This window comes from Mangifera indica, chromosome 7 (genome assembly GCF_011075055.1).
Source record: "Mangifera indica cultivar Alphonso chromosome 7, CATAS_Mindica_2.1, whole genome shotgun sequence".
In the NCBI taxonomy this organism is placed as follows: Eukaryota; Viridiplantae; Streptophyta; class Magnoliopsida; order Sapindales; family Anacardiaceae; genus Mangifera; species Mangifera indica.
In genome coordinates, this window is record NC_058143.1 from 2097799 (window position 1) to 2117281 (window position 19483).

Here is a 19483-nt window from a genome sequence, read left to right on the forward strand (position 1 = left end):
ATCCATAATTATAGAATTATATGATAATATATTAATTTATTTAAATATATTAATATTCATCTATCGAATGCAAAATATTATTAATTTTTTTAATAAGTTTTAGATTGAGTTTAGTTGTTCGAAAACATAAAATAAAATTATTACAAAGAAAAGTGAAAAACAAGAGAAAACATCCAACAAAGTCTTGAAAGAAAATACATTGACGGATTAATTTTAAGAATAGTTTGCGTGACAAAAATGAGATACCCAATTAAGAGGACATTAGTTAAAAGCATTTTATGGGACATTTGATCGAGGTGTTATAAAGATTATTTTGATAATTTATTTTTTATTACTTATATTATTTTATTTGATTTATAAGTAATAAAAGATTTTGGTAATCTTTTATTATCAATTGTAATATGATAGATCATATAAAAGTAATCTGATTACCGTCTTTATTTTGTGTATTAAAATATTATTAAAGTAATCTTAATTTTATTATAACTATATCTTTATTTATTAATTTTTTAATAATAAAAATAATCGTATTTTTAATTAATATAACAAATAAATATTTTACAATAATTAAGCTAAAAAAATATATAAATAAAATTATACACTAATATTCTTTTATTATTTTTAATTAAACACAATAATTATTTTTATTTATTTATTTTAATTAAATTTTATCAAATATATAATCATTTATAAATAATAATAATTTTTTAATTTTGATAATAAAAGATTTTTTAAACAAAATATTTTGTATCACATAGGTTATGATTGATTTTCTTTTGCTTGTTATTTTTAGTTAAAACTAAATTAGGTTGAAAAAGTAATGGTTGATTAGACGGAAAATGAGAGGCCCAACTTGGTACTAAATTACTTCTGTAATTCATTTTTTTTAATAATTTTTTATTATTTTAATTTACAATTGGATTATTATCTAATATTTCTCATTTAATTTTAGTTAATTAATTTGTATTTTTGGGTGGAAAATTATATAATAATATATAAATTTATTTATACTTATTAACACCTATTTATTATATATAAAATATTATCAATTTTTTAAATAAGCTTTAGTTTGAGTTAAGTGGCTAGAAAAATATAAAATAAAATTATTAAAAAGAAAAGTTAAAGGCAAGAGAGAACATCTAATAAAGTCTTGAAAGAAATATATTGATTGATTGATTTTAAAGGTCGTCTGTACGGTAAAAAATGAGATATTTAATAACGAGGTATTAATTAGAAATATTTTAGGGGATGTTTGATTGATTTTTAATAATTTGTTTTTTATTATTTTATTTAGTTTATAAATAATAAAAAATTTAATAATTTTTTATTATTAATTTTAATGTGATAGAAAATATAAGAGTAATTTGATTATCACCTACATTTTAGATATTAAAATATTATCAAGATAATTTTGATTTTATTATAACTTAATTTTATAATAATAAAAATAATCTTATTTTTAATTAATATAATAAATAAATATTTTAGAATAATTAAATCTAAAGATATTTAAGTAAAATTATATATTAATATTTTTTGTTATTTTTAATTAAAATTTAATAATTATTTATATCTATTTATTTTAACTAAAATTTTATCAAATATATAATAATAATTTTTTAATTTTAATAATAAAATATTTTTTAAACCAAATATTTCTTTGAAAATATATTAAAACTTAAACTTTTTGATTTCGTACCGCATAGGTTTTGATCCATTTTCTTTTGCTTGTTACTTTTAGTTAAAACTAAATTAGGTTGAAAAAGTAATTTTTGATTAGACGGAAAATGAGAGGCCCAACTTGGTACTAAAATACTTTTATAATTTTAATTTACAGTTGGATTATTATCTAATATTTCTCATTAAATTTTAGTTAATTAATTTCTATTTTTGGCGGGAAAATCGCTGCCACAGCAGTTTCTTTTAATTCAGGTGGGCGTCTTCTGACAGTAGGTCCCACGTGTTGCGTGATGTCTGCCTCAGTTTCTTTCTGAACGCGCCATCCCAGAAAAAGCACAATACTTTCCATACTCGTTTCTCCACGTGTAAAGTACTTCCACGCGTCCGGCTATTTAGTATCTCGGGACTAAACAGTGTTAAGGAGAGAGTGTTCGAATGTGAGATGAGCCTGTGGCCCACAGAAAAAGAGCAGTGTCACCGTGCGCACAAAAGTCCACAAGGGAAAAAAGTTAGTGAGAGAAGATTTTTTTTGTTTTCAAGTTTAATTAGTCATAGGTGGAACCCACACGGTTTTGATGCTCGTCCTCTTCTATCCTCGTTGATTTTGGTACTTGCAATTGTACCCTATGATGCTCCCTTGCAATTTAGGGTCGGCCCTGGTTGGAATCGGATTTGAACCAAAAAAAAATTAAAATATGAAATTGATTTGAATTAAAAACTTATTTTTTTTGAATAGTTTTTCTAATTATAGATCATAAATTAAAAAAAAAAACTTATTTATAAGTTTTAAAATGTTTTTTTTTTAATAATATTAAGTCGAGTTTAAGCATCAACCATCACATCGAGATCACGCTTATGATTTTCACTTTTTAAAATGCATTGAACTTATTCAACTCTCTTATATTGAGTCGAGCTTCAACATGCCCAAACTCAAGTGTTTGAATTCGATTCAATTTAAATCCACCCAAATTTTAATTAAAAGTGGATTGAAAATCAAGACACAACTAAATAAAAGTTAATTTGAATATAAAATTGTCAAGTTATGATTGAATTTAGTTCGTTTGATAGATGAATAATATTGTTATAGAAAAAAATCATTAAAGAAGAAAAATAGTCAAATAACAATCATTAATGAGACAAATTCTCATCCAATAATGTCGAGAAAGCAAAAACGATCGAATTGAGCCAAATTAACACCAAACTCGTCCTACTCACCATGTGAAATATTGAGATAATATTTTTATCAATATTTCTCCGTGCTATATTGAGATAATATTTTTTATTTATCTAATTTAATAATTATAAACTAATTATTAAATTTGAGATTTGATTGATTTACGTATAATTTGTTAAAATAATAATAATAACAACAAATAGACAAGTAATCCATCAACTTTTTATAATGATAAAAATCAAGATCTTGATTGATGCATTTTAGTGCATTGATTTATTTTGAATTTATTTAATTAATTGGCCTTTTTAAAAACATATTTATTGATTTAATTTTAATAAATATCCCTATTATATTGAACAAATATTAAAAGTGAATACAAATTGAGCAGAGTTTGAATACTTTTGATTCAAATTCAATGAGTTAAAATTAATAATAATTTGAATTTAATTCAAATAAAAAATAATTAGACTCGGTTTAACATTATCTTATATATATATAAACAACGAATCAACCGATTCACAAACCAGTTTTTTGACTGGGTCAAGAGTCGATCCAAGCCTAAAACCTCAACCTATCGTTATTTTTCAATTGTATTTTAATATTTAAAAATATTTTAGAATAAAAAATTCTTAATAATGATCAAGAATTCAATTCAAGCATGTATAGGCTTGGTGGTTGGTGGTGATTTGAGTCACGATTGAGAAAGAAAGCACCGAAAATTAAGGCAGAAAATTGGGATTTCAATTTCTAATGAAGATGAATGAAAACGACATCAAATCTTGACATTTTCATGCTTTAAGATTCTTTGATAATGAAATTTAATTAATTAATTATGTTAAGTATTAAATTATAATTAATCTTTGAGATGCATTATTATAGGTAACAAATAAGTACTTTTTTTAAAGGCCAAAGGACTTATTCCCACCTAAAGTTTTTTTTTTTTTTCAAATTCTTATCTATTATATTTTAAAAATCAAAATACTTATTTATGAACTGTTAAAATTAATTAAATCTATTAAATTTACGGATAAAATTGTTATTTAACCAATCATATTAAAAAAATAAAACTTTATTTTATTTTTCTCTTAAACTCTAAAAACTTTGAATGAGAGTTCATCGCTAGATAAGGGAGAGAGTTCGTCACTAGAGAAACCTTAAACCTAGTAGGGAGAAATGCAACTTTTTTCAAAACTTAAGTCTGAGAGAAATTATTAGTTTTTATGGTTTTGGGAGAAGAAAGAGAAAATAAAATAAAATTTTAAAACTAATGATTTGGTTAACGTTGACATCTCATGGGTAGATATTCAGATTTTTGAAAGATAATAAAAGAAAACTTAGGAAAAGAGTAAACTTTGAATGGAAATAAGTCCTTTGGCCTTTTTGAAAAGCATTCAAGGTATTCATTAAGTGCTCCTTTTAATGTTTAAAGTGTTCTTCCCTTACCACATGATTGTTAGATTCTTATTTGAAATGTTTTTGTGTAAATTTTATCTTATTGCAAATGCTTTTTCTGAAGTTCAGTGATCAATGTTTTTAGATATCGAATAGGTTTTGACCTAATCAAATGGTTTTGACCATTCGATTTCAAATGTTTTTTTTCTAGAGTTTGGTGATTAATGTTTCTAGATTTGGAATGGGTTTTAACCTAATCAAATGGTTAGTTTGAGACTTTAAGTATTAACATGACAAGATTAAAATTTTGAAAAAGTCTTAGTTATATTAATGTTAACATGATAATTAGACTAGTCTAACCTAGTAGTTAAACCGCGGTTCGACATTGTTCACTTGGTTAACCTTTGTTCAACATGATCTGTAGGTTAAAACGGGTTTTAACCACAATCTAAACCATATTTATCATCGATTTCTTATTAGATTGATCGAACCTAAAGGTTTAATTCGGATTTTAAAACACAATTTTTTATGAATGCGTACATTATACAAAAATATTGATATCTCTTGTTGGTGGTATAACTGATTTATTATTCTCATCTAACATGAAAAGACAAAATTATATAATAAAAAAATTACAAAAATTTACCTATAACAATATGAAAACAAAATAAATAGTTTTTATTTTTTAAATTTATTATAAAAAATAAAAACTACTTACTTTATAGCTTAAAATGGTTGGTCAATACCTTAAGAGTGTTTATGAGAATATTATTATTTTAATTTAAAAAAGAATATTCTTTTATTAATATTTTATAAATAAAACAACCGTTATTAACGGATATAAATAAATTAATATATTATTATGTGATCAAATAATTTAATTATTTATTTCATTTTGACTATTTTAGAATGAAATAAATAAATTATATTTAGGATGCATTTAGTATAAATAATATTTTATTGTTAAAATAAAAGATTATCGTAAAAATTGATTATAAAAAAAATTACTGAGTATAAATAATTATCATATTTGATTAAATTTAATAGTTATAAATAATTATTGTATTTGGTTAAAAGTAATAAAAAACAATAATATATTATTTTACTTAAATGCTATTCGTTATATTAATTGAAAATAAAGTCATTTTTATCTTAAAAATTTAATAAATAAGAATAATTATTGAATATGAGTCCACCCATGACGGGTCGATTCTCTGCGATTTAATATAACTGCCAAAAGCAGTTATAAGAGATAGTTGGAAGGGCAGTTGGACATATATAAATTGTCCAAATTGCCTCCCTTAAAAAGATAACGTTATTTTTTTTAAGAGAAGAGAATTCTCCTCTCTTCTGCAAAAACCAAAAATGCACAGTAAACTTGTCTCCCAAAATGGAAATCAGTACGTAAGCAAATTGTGTCGTAGAAATAGATTAATGTCAACACCTCGCGCAACATTCGAAGAAGCTTCATCGAAAATTATTCCAGATATGAAAATCTTTATTTACAGAATTCATAAAATTTGATCCTGACATGTTTAATTATTCCCAACAATAATTATAATAAAATCATTATTACCTTTGTAATATTTTAAAACTTAAAATAGATGTGGTAATCAGATTATTTTTTATATTTCTTACTCTATCACTATTGAAAATAGAAGATTATCAAAATTTTATATTACTTCATAATAAAACGAAGTAATATTTATAATAAAAAATAAATTACTAAAATAATTTTTTTATACATAAAAGAAAACCCTACTTAAATTTTAAATAATAAAATAAAAAATTATTTTTCATGTTGCTTTATAGTATTGTGGTTGGTAAACTAATTTTAGAGGTAGGTGAGTGAGTCAAAGTGACCCATAAATAATTAAATATATATAATTAAAAAAAATTCTCTCAAAATTTAAAAAATTATTATCATAACTTTAGATTCTTGTATTATCAGTCACATTTGTTTTCTTTTTATGTCACATTAGATTTTAAAAAATCTAATTCACCAACAAAGCCATTACATGTCTAATTTATTTTCTTTTTATTTTGTGACAAAATCTCATTTGCTAGAGTCTTATCACAAAGCTGGTAAAATTTGGAAGGAATTATTTTTTTACTCGTATTATATTATTTTGTATGATAATATCATATATCGTACGATATTAATAATTATGTCTCTCACTTTAATAAGGATATATAAGAAAATGTTAGTGTGTATCTCGAATCTGACCATTTGGATTCCACACTTTATAGAATTGTTCTACCCACGGTGAGTGTTTCTAATTTATTATTATTGTTATTGTTAATATTATTATTTTCAAATGTTTGAAATGAGGGATAGATTCGAATCAAATTAACCTTAAACAAATATTATTTGAGTTCAGATTGAATCTAAAATAATTCAAATGGTAAATAGTAACATTGAGAAGAAAAAGAGTGATTGAAAAAGAATAGTTATAAGAAAAGAAAAATTACCCAAAAGAAATTTGGTGCAATGATGCCAATGAATATTTAAAATTGAACTAAACTAAAACTCAATTTGAATTGGACTTATTCAACTAAACATCAATTCACTCTCTAGAATCCAGCCTTATTTGGAAAAAAAAAAAAGTTAAAAAAATAAGATAAAATAGGTAGAAGTGGTTAAATGATGTCAAAGGTTGATGGACAACAGGTAAAAGTTTGAAATTTGGAATGTGAAACTCATTCAATTGCATCATCTCACAAATGGGTTTGAGTGTAGAAACTATCACTTTTTAATATGCTATGGCTAGTCTCCATAGAATTTACATATTTGGTGGTTGAGTTTTGTCTTACAAAGGTGATAGGGTTCCTTGTTGTATTAAAAAAAAAAAAGAAAACCCTTAAAAACAATCGTATTAAGAACTAACTATCTATAGAAATAAACAAAAATTCATGTTAAAAATAATAATTAAAAAAAACCCTAATTAGATCGACCAATTCGATTGGAAGGAATGATGATATCACCTTGATATAATTAAAATTTTAAAATAAATTTTAATTAGATTGGTGTTGGTATTATAGTTGGATCAATCTAGTTTGATGATTGAACTACGATTTAATACGATTAACCAAATTTAGCTCTTGGTTAATAAGATCTAGAATTTGTCATTGAATTTTTAGTCTAACCGATCTGGGTTTTAAAACCCTATCCATGCTCTAATGATTATACAAGAACCCAGAGGCAAGGAACAAGTATTCTAGCGTTTGTATCAATCTCAAGTGATATGACATCGTTTGCCAAATCATTCCATTGAACTCGTATTAGATTTTCGTTTTTCTCGAATCATGAAATGACTCGGACGAGAAATTACATGAGTAGAGCCACAGTCTTCCGAGTCTGCCTACAATCTGGCTTGTAGCAACTACAGCTGCAATATAGTCATAGCCTAGAGCCCACATGCCATGACCACACTTTCAACCAGAAGAAGGCTAATACTTCAACAAAACCTAACATCACATAGAACCAGGAAAGGGAAAAATGAAAAGAAAAACACACAGAAAGAAAAGCCTTAAGCCTATGTTCACATTTACATTTTTGAGCTCTCAGGGGAGCTGAACAAAAACTACAGGATTTTCCTCTTTTTTTCTATTTAACTGCTTTTAGCTAGGTGATGGAGCTTGAAGATTTTCTCTGTAATAATATTTTGAGCCAGTTTCGGCATCTTTTGATTTATACTAGAAATTATGATATACAAAAGCCTTGCCTGTCATAAACAAGATGAGATGTTGAACATGAAAAGGCCTCAATTTTGCTAAGGAATCGATCTTATGTTAATGTTGCCCAAATAAGCCCTGGAACAAGAGACAAAAACAATTATGAACGCAAGGAAGCAAAATTTAATATGTTTATATCAGAACTAGAACTTGAATATCACAATTTTGGAACCATCTAGTTATGCTCACTTCTGGACTTCAACTGCCAGCATTCTATTAGCAATAGACAAGCTTGTACTGTTAACTTGTATCATATGTTTAAATTTAAGTTTTGGATTTGACTTCAAAGCTAATATGGCAATACCAAGCATTAGACATGTTTTTCAAAAGCTGAACTATTCAGCCGCGTCGATAGCAATGTCCCCGCTTCAACGCTCTTCTTTTTTGTTTTTTCCAGCAGTGTATAAACAATGTGGAGAAAATTCTTGGTAGTAGTATTAAAGGAATTGCTTTTTAAAGCTGTGACTATTGTGACAATCTTTTACTTGTTTCCAGTTGTTCAGCATTAAAGGCATTGCTTTTGAAAGCAGGTAAGAAAACTAGAAAAACATTTTAAATGTGTTTGGCACTAATACATAAAATGAAATATCCAAAACAGTTTAAGAAATGGAGTAAAACTCACCTGTCTTCTCCTTCGGCTTTGCATGATGTACCATAAGCGAGCCATCATGTAGCATGGCAGAAAAACGCCAGCAAACTGAAGAAGCGACACCTGAAACTATGGTTGGAATTCCAGTTTAGAGTTAAAGAAAAAGCAATTGAAGAAGGGAGGAGAGGTTATAAGTTATAAAGGATATTCATCTCTACATTTTATCATAAGCAAATTTTTATGGAAATATTACTGTGAAAAAATAGATTACATTGAAGAAAGCTGATGATTCCTGTACCATTAGAATTTGACGGATAGGCCAGACCATCAGCAACTGTATGCATCAACAACACAAGCTTTTCAAGACCATATGCACGCTAATACGAAATGAAGAAAAGCTTTAACAAGTTTGCTTACAATTAGAGCAACAGATCGGAGACAAGCAATGCTACTTGTACCAGCAATGGCATAATCCTCATACTCTGATTGCAGAAACTCATGCTCGGTTGCTGCTAGTGCTAAATATGAGAATCACGAAGATCAATGTGGGAACCCCAAGCCTGCCTGATTCGCAAAGGGAAAGAATACAATGAGACTTGATCTATTTCTAATTCAGAAATGAAAATAAGTCAAGGATGAACCATACATGACATTTCAAGAGCAGCTTTTGAATGTAATAATCAAGTGTTACCTGATATCAATTGCCATAACACTAGGTTCGGTTCTGGCAGGCGGGAGAGAATAATTTGGTGAAAAGACCTGCAATTACTCATCAAATCACATATTAGATATGTTCAAATTTCAATCAGGCAATAAAATTGCCTAAATTTATACAAATGCTTACAAAAGTTTATACCTGATTGCAGATTTCGCAAATGATATCACCCTTTTTATTACACCATCTCTGAATGCATTTCCTATGAGCAAACTACAAGCAAGAACCAAAAATGTCAGCAGACTACTTTAAAGTCGAAATCTGAAACCCAATTCAACAATGTTTCCTACATTCTACGACCCTCAACATTACGATATATTGACTACGCATAACAATGTTTAAGTAACCATTAAAAACATTATAGTTACCAAAATATGTAACTAAAATGAATTAGCAACAAAGGATGCATCAAGGCAAGGAAACCAGTGGACCAAATAAATGGAATATATTCAGAACTAATAAAAGCTCTGTTAATAGGAGAGGGGACAAAATGACATTTTTTAATCTTCAGCTGTATGGATGGCCTCAGAACAATAGAAAATTTAAATACCTCAACTAACATGAGCAAAAAAAATGAGAAGTTATCATTTTCTGCTGTTGGGTTGAACTCAGAAAACAGTATCCGGAAATTTTCCTGACAAAAAAAGGTGAATTCACATAAAGAATTGACAATGCAACAACTTTTTCAACCAGAAACAAGACATAACCTGAAGAAACCAAATAGAACATGATTATCAAATCATCTTTTTAAAAAGTCAAGATTTTCCTACGTTTTCTTGGTAACCAAAAAAAGAAAAAAAATCCAAATTTCAAAAAGAAAAAAATTGAAGTTAAATCCAAACCTAGAAAGCCTAAGATCAAACAGTAAACACAGCACAAAAATAACTCATAAATAAAAAAATTCACCAATACCCACAGACCAAATTCACCAAAAAAAAAAAACCCATAAATAAACAAGTTAACAAAAACAAAGTCCAATATGAAAAGACCTCACAACTGCAACAACAAATCAAAGAAGAGAGAATTTAAAAAAAAAAAAAGAAACTTCTATCTGAAATCCACAAAAATTTCTCACAAAACTAAAATACCCAGAAGAGGAAACAGGAAAAAAGAGGCCTTCAGAAACAAGAAAATACAAGGGAAAAGAAAAAGAGAAGGGAAGAAAATCAAGACCTTGAGGGTGCCATTACAAGCACAAGGAGCTTCCATGGCATGAACTTGATCTTCCTCTTGGCAAATCCTACACTCCACAATCATATCACCGACGTTTTTCTTCTTGTTGTTATTGTAATTAGTACAACTAATATTATTCAAACTTCCTGAACTGAAACTGAAACTGAAGCTGAAGAACCCTTCTCCATTATCACTCACACAAACAAGAACCCCATTTCTTTCATTTATCTCTTGCTCCTTCACCACAACAACAACGTTATCACTCTGCTGACTCTCTTGTTCCAATGTTTGTGGGGCTTCAAAGCAAGCTGAAGCTATGATCCTGTCCCCACAGACCATGAAGTCATCAACCATTTCTTTCTTCTTCTTACTCACTCAATAGTTTACAAAATTATAATGCAGAAATTAAGAAACATAGGTCCAGATACTGTTATTCGTAAAATTGTGATGCTGAAATGAAAGAAGAGAGACCAAGAGGGTCTGTAAAAAAGAAGGAATCCTGAGAAGAAGTATATTCAATGTCCCTTGTTCTTGCTCACATTTACACTTTTTTGGAAGATTTGACCTCTTCTTGTACGGCTTGCCACTGTATATAGTAGAGTTGGATCTTCCCGTTCCACCAATGCAGGTATTCGGTGACACTGTTTATCTGGTCTGATAGACTTTGGATTCAATTCGTATCCATATATTATGAAATACATGCATGCATGATGTCTGATATTTCGTTTTGTTGATACAAGTGACCAACAGCTACAATGGATAAGCATGCCGTATGCCACGTCATAATTCCGCAAATGGATGCATGTATATCATATAGGCCGGACGGCTTACTCTCCCAACAAGGTATAGTAAAATCCAAACTTACATTACCCTCCCAATGTTTGTTCCTCTTCTCTTTGGTTTCCGTCTTCGATTGAGACTTTTTCAAATATCTCACTAAAATCCCTAAAACCTTTATCCAAAATTGATCAAAATCCACACTTTCTCCTAGGGGTAAACTCGAAATGAATCTATTCAAATTCAAACTTGATTCAAATAAGTTTAAAATAATCCAAAACAAGTCCAAAATGAGTTCAAACTTGATTAAAATCCACACTTTCTCATAGGGTTGAGCTCGAACTATTCGTCAAATTTTTTAATTATAAATTTTGATATAAAACGAAATCGTTTTGACTAATATGTATTAAAATAACATCGTTTTAATAACGAAAAACAAACCAAACCGAGTTCAAACCAAATTCAAGCTTAAGTTTTACGAGTTTGAGCGCGAATTTGAGCTCATCTATATGTAAAGCAAACCGAACTCAAATTCAACTCAGCTTGAATCCAACCATAAGTTTCTTAAACACCTCCAATTTTATACATTTTTATAAAACATACCACATAGCCTTCAAGTATGAGTCGTGTTATAATTCATAAAATCAATACGTATTATATTATATAATATCCTACTGTATCATACTAATTTTTGATTTATCGTAAAATATAATTTTTTTAAATAATTCTATATATACCAATTTTGAACATATATTTATATGTATTATTATATAATTAAATATTATTTTATTTTTTATTAAAAATTAATCAATTATATTATAACATATATAAATAATTTTATTATATGATTTTTCATTTGTATCACATCTTCCAATAGTAACAGCAGTAACGACCATTATTTCTGCCACTGTCAAAAGCCCTTAATTTGGATTCTAATAAAAAAGCAATAGAGTTACTGCTTGAAATTTAAAGCTACCAAGTAAACTGATTGATTGTTTCAACTATAGCAAAATTATATTGTTATATCAAAATTTGCAATTACAATAATTAAATATTTAACAAACACATGATTCAACATGAGCTCTATAATTCTGAGAAAAAATTGTTGAACCAAAGCAAGTATTTTAATTTTTGAATCTTGTGCTTCTACTGATACCGGCATTGATACCAGAGGCTTCACCACCGTAAGGACCGGTAGGCTTCCTGATATCCCTAACTTGCCCTTTACGACGCATTACTGCCTTCTGATGCTTAGTCTGCACATTACAAGAGAAAATGAATTAACAGTTCAAGGGATAGAGTAAAATACTAGATTAGTATGAAGTATTTTGACAAATACCCTGTATTTCTTTCTTGGATTCTTTAATAGCTTCTTGCGCGGACGAGTCAGGCCTCTGTTCTTCTCCATCTGTTAATGTAAATTGGCAGCAAAATATTATTTGAAATTAGTAAGCAGAAAAGGGGAAACACTAACACGCAGATAAAATCACTGTCCTCACTTGATATGATATCTGTCTTTTTCCGTCCACAGTTTCAGGCAAAGATGGGGTAGCTTGAGTCCTGCAAAACATAATCATCGCTTTGAGAAGCAATTACCACAAATTGCCATATACGAGTAGCTAATGAAAATACCCAGAGTAAAATATGAGATGTAGGATGATTTAAATCATTTGTCAAGATTAAATGGATATAACTGCAATTGTATCTGTCATTATTAACAGTAGGGGTGCAGCTAATATTTTTTAATATAAAAGGGATGTAAGCCGGAAGAGAACAAAGTAGGTTGATAATTTAAGAGCAGTGAAGAAACAGACCTGGTATAGATCTCAGCTTTAGCAGCAAGTTTTTGAGCTCGGTGATGTTTCACTTGTTTGTAAAATTCATCTTCAGAGCCTTCTGTACCTTGATCCTCTGAGACACCCTCATCACCCTCTGAATCACCATCTTCCTCTGCCCCATATACGCCGATTTCATCCCCACCATCATCCTCAGACCTAATTCCAGCTCCTGCCAACACTTTGAGCTCATGTTTTCTCCGCCTTTCTCCAATATCATCTCTCTTAGGTAAATCATCATCACCTGAAACAACCTGCCAAAGAGTACAAAAATTTTGTTGAGGGTGAATTTCAATGTCTTAATAAAAATTCATCAAAAGGCATAGAAAGAAGAGATGATATAGTCAAGTATTATATACCTTTGGTTTATTTGGTTGTGCAGTAACAAGTTGGGAAAGTTTATTCAAGTGCAATGAGCTTACATGCCCATTACTCTGTCCATCAACATCCATATCGTCATCATTAAAGTCTTCATAAGTTTCAAGTTGTCTGTTCCATGCCAAGTACAAATAATTAGTTTCCTCAATTTTTATTTTAAATTAGTAAACATAGTCTCAATGTAGTACCCATTCACTGGTTTCGAACGTTTCTTGACTTTATCAGGCTTTGGAGCAATAGTACTAAAGACACCCTTCTGCTTCAGCTTTTCCTCTAAGGCAGCTCTTACTTTTAACATTTCCATGCTCTGCACACCAACTTGATCATTCTGACATATTTTAAGTCTCAAAAATTAACACACAGCACAAGGCAACAACAGAAAATATAATGTCATAGATAAAATGAAAGGGTTGGGGTAAACGATCAAACAGTTAGGTTTAGAACATGGTCTTCACCTGACGCTTGTGTTTCCCTCCTTTACACTCATGATCCCTCAAAGATTCCACCTTTTCCAATTCATTTTCATAAGAAGTCTGTAGTATTAAAGGAAAATAAAGAAGTTACCAGATTGACCTCTAAAAGGGAAAGTGTAAAATATGACAGACAAAATCAACTTGCAAATACCACTGGTGCTTGTTTTCTCTCAGATGTGATGTAAGATGATTTCTGCTGATCTTTCATGACAGAATCAGATGCCATTACAGCATTTGCTTTAACCAACTTTTCCACAGTTTCAGACCTGGTATGATCTTTCTTCAAAATCTCATCAAATTCAGATGGAAGATTCGCATCAAGTTTTTTTGTCTGTCAAGTATAACATGAATCAGAAACTGTAAAGCTTAAAAAAAAGTAACTTAAACTTCATATATGATAAACAAGCGGAGGACCTAATATCAATTACCATGTAGTGCAAAAGCATCATAGAGAAAAAAAAAAATTTTAAAAAGACACAAATCCAAATACCTTCCTGTCAAATTGATAAAGCAATAAAATAAATTAACCTGATTGGAAACGATATTTCTAATTTCTGTAAAGATGTAAATTAGTCAAATATCTTAAACTAAAGATAATTTTAAATTGACCTTAACTTTCAAATTTCCAGTTACTCGTAATTTTTAACAGTTTTACTTATCTTAAATATGAAAATGGAAACGAATATAACAGAACTTTAGACCTCAGAAAGGATTTCCAGTCCCACAGTTACTGATTACATTATCCTTTCAGAACCCCATTTACTAAAATCCAAGGTTTGCTGGACAAAATTTATCCACTAGTGTAGAATATTATCATTGTACTGCACAGTAGGGACCTCTTTAGTATATCCCTGGCAGTTCTAAGAGTGCTAAGATAAATCTAAAATTTTTACCATGCTATGGGAGAAAAAAATTTAACTCATGATCATAAAGAATAAATTAGGATTTATGAGGAGAGCAGAAGACCTTATCTAGTAAACCCTTAATCCCTACAAGGCGTGCTATGACAGGATGATCACGAACTGGCTGCCCTTCAGACTTGAGAAGAAGATAAAATGTTATGGCCTGGCAATAGGCCAGTAGAAGAAGTTGCTTCACCTCCAGATAATGCACCCCACCTTCCAACTTGATCTCCTGCTCTTTAACCTTTATGAAGCACCAAAGTAATTATCATGAATACAAAGGCATTAATTTAATGCAGAATTACCAGCCCCTAGAGGAACCACCAAAGAAACTATGAAAAACTTGATTACGCATTAATTGTATGATTATTGATTATAATAATTTGATTAAGCCAAAAGACTTGAAACTATGCTGAGCAACATAGTGTGAAAACATTAATACAATATATGCATGGACAAAAAAGATACTAAAAACACAACATGATAGAAAATTTCCCCAGCACATAGATTCAAAATGCAGAGATCAACATCCCCAGTCTTGGTACTTGACATTCTAAGGCTAAAGAACATCAAGAGTGACATAACCCTTTGATCTGATAATAAAACAGTAAAATAATACCTTTCTTAAAAGCGGATTAACTTTATTATCAAGTTGTGCAAGCGCATCGTTCAACTCTGACAGCAAACCAACTAATTCAGGAGCAGAACTGAAGGCACAATAAATTAGCCAACCAATCAAAGCATAAGACACGAAAAGTGGGCAGTCAAAGATAAACAGAGGAAACAATTTGTAATTTGTAGCATTATTAGTATATAATGGAATAAGCTAATAGAGAAAAACATCTACAAGCACCAGAGTAGACAATGTAATTGTCCCTTAAATTCTTCATATCACAACAAAAGCCTATTACCACTCAACCATAAATGAAGAACATGCCCTTCTAACTATTAAATCAAGTGAAATAAACATAGAACATTGATGCATCTCTTTGGAATTATGTTAATAAGCTTTACAAACACATGATTGCATTACATTTAATATTTTACAGATGACCATGCTGAAAGGCCACTTTCTTTTAACACATTTGTGTTGAAGGAATACAAGTATCAGAAGAGTGCATTTGGTTGGTATTATTGTGGAGAGATGAAATCCTGCTTTTTAAAACTTTATCCTATAATTTACATTCTGATCTCATAGATTCAAATAATAGACAAAGAACATTTTCTTTTTGCATAAGGAGCAGATAAATTGTATTAACAAAACAAAGCATAATTTATAGCTTGCATAGATTACTTGTATGATTGTATGAAACAGAATGAGATTGATGTAAAAAAGCCCCATTACTATGGAAGGCTTAGTCAAACAGAGTTATTTATAATGACTTTGTTATTAACTTTATCATCAGTAACAAACAATATATAAACCATTTTACAATTTGTTTTTTCAAAATAAGGTTACCTGTATACTACATCCATTTGCTCCTCCCTTGACAAAGCATTCAAATCTTTTTTGACCTCCTCATAAGCTGTACCCATATCATCCACTGCTTCTTTGTTTGCTGCAGACACTGTTTTTCTTTTTCCTTTAACCGAGATTTCCTATACAACAATATGTTGTGGAAACATATTACGACAATTTAACATTCATACTCTCACTTTGAGCTACATGGTTTTTAGTATTGAATTTCTTTCAATTAAGGAGACAATTGCTAACTCAATAATGCAAAATAATGTGGAAAACCCACCTCCAAGGTTAATTCCCTATCACTCTCATCTTCACTTTCAGTAGCGTCTTGAAGGCCAAAGTCTTCCATTTTTAAAGATTTTGCTCTCTCTTTCAGCATTCTTATCACCTCTGCCTCCTCTTCTGCAGGCGAGTCATCATCACTCGATTGCAACTATAAAATTATTAGAAAAATTAAAGTTAAGTCAAAGACAATTTCAAAGCATAGAAGAACATGAAACTATGAAGTTATAACGCTATATAGATTAATTTTCTTTCCAGGTACTAATTGGATATGCAAATACAGGACAGCAGGGGGGTGAACAGATAATTATAATTATAAAAATTCGCATTAAAGATTTAAATCCTAACCTCAAAATCTCGATTGTCACCATAATAATACTGGCTCTTCATCCCACCCCATAAAGTCTTCTTATCTTCCTTACCCTCATCCTCATCATCATGCATTTCATCTTCAACTCCACCAAATTTTGCCCGCAAAAATTTTTGTTGCCTTGCAACTGCAAGAAATAGAAGATGCAATAAGTGACCTGGTTAAATATATCTTTCCTGGTGTGCTCTCCAAACAAATATAAGAGCCCACAAGAATTGACAGAAGAAATTGTTATTGCAAAAATTTAACAGATTTGTAGCCAACCGTTACAAGTTGAAGTGAAGAAACCAATTCTGAATTAGCATGGAATACAATTTAGACATGTATGGACACTTGATTAGCACCAAATTTTGTTTTATAATCTTGAAGAGCTGTCAAACAGCAGCCTTTCTACAGTGCCTATAAAGGGTATTCTTAAGTCAAAGCCACAATTTAGCAGCTCAAATAGTTTGATCACATTAAAATCAAGAAAACTAGAAAGAAAATGAAGATCATTATTTATGATAGTACTTGAGTAACTACTACTAAATGCAACATATTTCAACTTACTTTTAGCAGCCATTCCAGTGTCTCGGGCATCTTCATCATCATCCTCATCCTCCCAATCTTCATCTTTAACGTCATCTTCATCATCACCCTGTAATCAAACAGCAAGATGGAATTCTATAAAGTGTTCAAATTTGCTGAGGTCAAAAAAATAAATAAATTAGTGGTTATTTTTTAGAATGCTTAAATATGAGTTAAGGACAAATTGACTACCTCGACATCAAACACCGGATGTTCATTATCTTCATCAGAATCCCCAACATCACCATTTATATCTAAAGGAATAACATCCCTTTGCTTGTGAACTGCAAAAACAAAATAAATCAAATGCCATCTCTTATGATCTCAAAAAAAAAAAAAACTCCTTTAGAAATAATAAAACAACGAAAAAAAGCTTCTTTTTTTCTTTCTGAAATTACACTATATCAACAAATCAAAATTTTCAATAAATTCAAATTTACAGGTGTCGATTTCATCATCCATGTCTTCCGGATTAACATCTTCATCACGTGGTCTTCTCTTCGAACTCTTACTGCCCTTCTGGCTCCTCCCTCTCTTACCCATGATTCCAATTTAGCTTAAACTACAGCACAGCAACCAAATTTTCAAACCCTAACTAAATACGCCTAAATTGGCCAAAGCCGCTTTTCTTCCAGGCGTGCTCACAGCCGCCTTGAGAGCTCAACGAGTGCAGCCGCTTCGCCTCTGTTGATCGTTGAGCTGTTCGCTGTCTGTGTCAACCAGTGGGTTTTTGCCGCTAGGGTTTAAGATAATAAACCCTCGTTCATCGTGTGATTTTAAGATCACGTTATTTAATACATGATGGGAAGCTAGAGGACCATTTTGAGATTTAATTTACTATATTATCCCTGAGCCCATCTCGAATTCAGGCCTCTACTTTGCAACGAAAGTTTGTAACTTTTTGGTAAAATTACATCATTTTATTTAATAATAAATAAAATAATATTATTTCTAATTTTATAAAAATAAAATAAATAATTAATTTTATTTCATCTAATACTTAGTATCTTTATAATAATTATAAACGAGTTCAAGTAGGTCTTTGTTCGGCTTGACTCAATTGGATCCATTCTTAGCTTCATTCATTAATAACATAACTTTCTGGTTTTGATGTTTGCGAAATTTGCCAATGTTACCCAAAATCCTATATATATATATATATATATGCGACTAATTTCTCCATGGAAATGACAAAAAGTGGGCTCGTTGAAACTTCCTGGATCAGAAAGTACGGACAAGCTGAGGCATGAATAAAAATCCAAGGTAAAAATCTGCTTACTGACGCTGGAACGGCAAAATCAGTGTCCTATAAGGGGCGTTTGGTTTGAATTTGTTATTATTTTTTTTGATAATTTATCTTTTATTCTCTTATTTGATTTATCATTAATAAAATATTACAAAAATATTCTATTACTAATACTAACATGATATATAATATAGGTAATAATCTAATTACCATTTTCATCTTAGGTATTTAAATATTACCGAAGTACTCTTGATTTTATTATAATTATATTATTATTTATTAATTTTTTTAGATAAAAATAAATTTATTTTTAATTAATATGATAAATAATATAAAAAATATTTAAAAATAATTGTATTAAAATGTATTTAAGTAAAATAATTTACTAGTAATATTTTATTACCTTTAATCAAACATAATAATTATTTATACCTATTAAATTTTATCAAATATAGTAATCATTTATATTCAGTAATTTTCTAAATGTTTTATCTTTAAGGGAATATTTATATTTTAGTAATAAAATATTATTTAAATCAAACATCTTTTAAAGTGTAAGGGTTTATCTGAGATAATATTAATAAATTTGATCACTGTAATTTAGATTTATCTATACAATTTATACGAGTGATGTCCTCAGATGTATATAAAATAAAAATAGTGCTCTATAAGCTAACAACGGGTGTCACAGAATGACATAAAATAGAATGAAATTGTTCTAAAATAATGT

General features: G+C 29.2%; 1 protein-coding gene and 1 pseudogene across 2 annotated transcripts; both read right to left on the minus strand.

The window, feature by feature from the left end:
- Positions 1–7706: 7706 nt before the first annotated feature.
- LOC123221724 lies at positions 7707–11135 on the minus strand (annotated as a pseudogene).
- A 1073-nt stretch (positions 11136–12208) lies between these two features.
- On the minus strand, positions 12209–18288 carry LOC123221839 (something about silencing protein 10). 2 transcript variants are annotated; one of them, XM_044644763.1, is made up of 16 exons: positions 17948–18288; positions 17700–17791; positions 17490–17577; positions 16919–17067; positions 16569–16721; positions 16283–16422; positions 15443–15530; positions 14888–15067; positions 14073–14252; positions 13904–13981; positions 13637–13755; positions 13430–13559; positions 13050–13324; positions 12735–12795; positions 12575–12643; positions 12209–12491 (listed from the first exon to the last, which is right to left on the minus strand). In XM_044644763.1, the coding sequence occupies exons 1-16, from the start codon at positions 18048–18050 to the stop codon at positions 12360–12362; spliced, it is 2037 nt and encodes a 678-aa protein (XP_044500698.1). In that variant the 5' UTR covers positions 18051–18288; the 3' UTR covers positions 12209–12359. The 2 variants fall into 2 exon arrangements, with proteins under 2 accessions (XP_044500698.1, XP_044500697.1); XM_044644762.1 differs by having other exon boundaries at positions 13637–13776.
- Between the last annotated feature and the right edge of the window lie 1195 nt (positions 18289–19483).

Excerpts from the sequence above, each read along its gene's own strand:
- LOC123221839 (XM_044644762.1), bottom strand. The coding sequence starts at position 18,050 with ATGGGTAAGAGAGGGAGGAGCCAGAAGGGCAGTAAGAGTTCGAAGAGA. Across the intron at positions 16,722-16,918 it reads GTGACAATCGAGATTTTGAG|TTGCAATCGAGTGATGATGA; the intron begins GTTAGGATTTAA and ends ATAATTTTATAG. Across the intron at positions 13,777-13,903 it reads GAGGGAAACACAAGCGTCAG|AATGATCAAGTTGGTGTGCA; the intron begins GTGAAGACCATG and ends AAAATATGTCAG.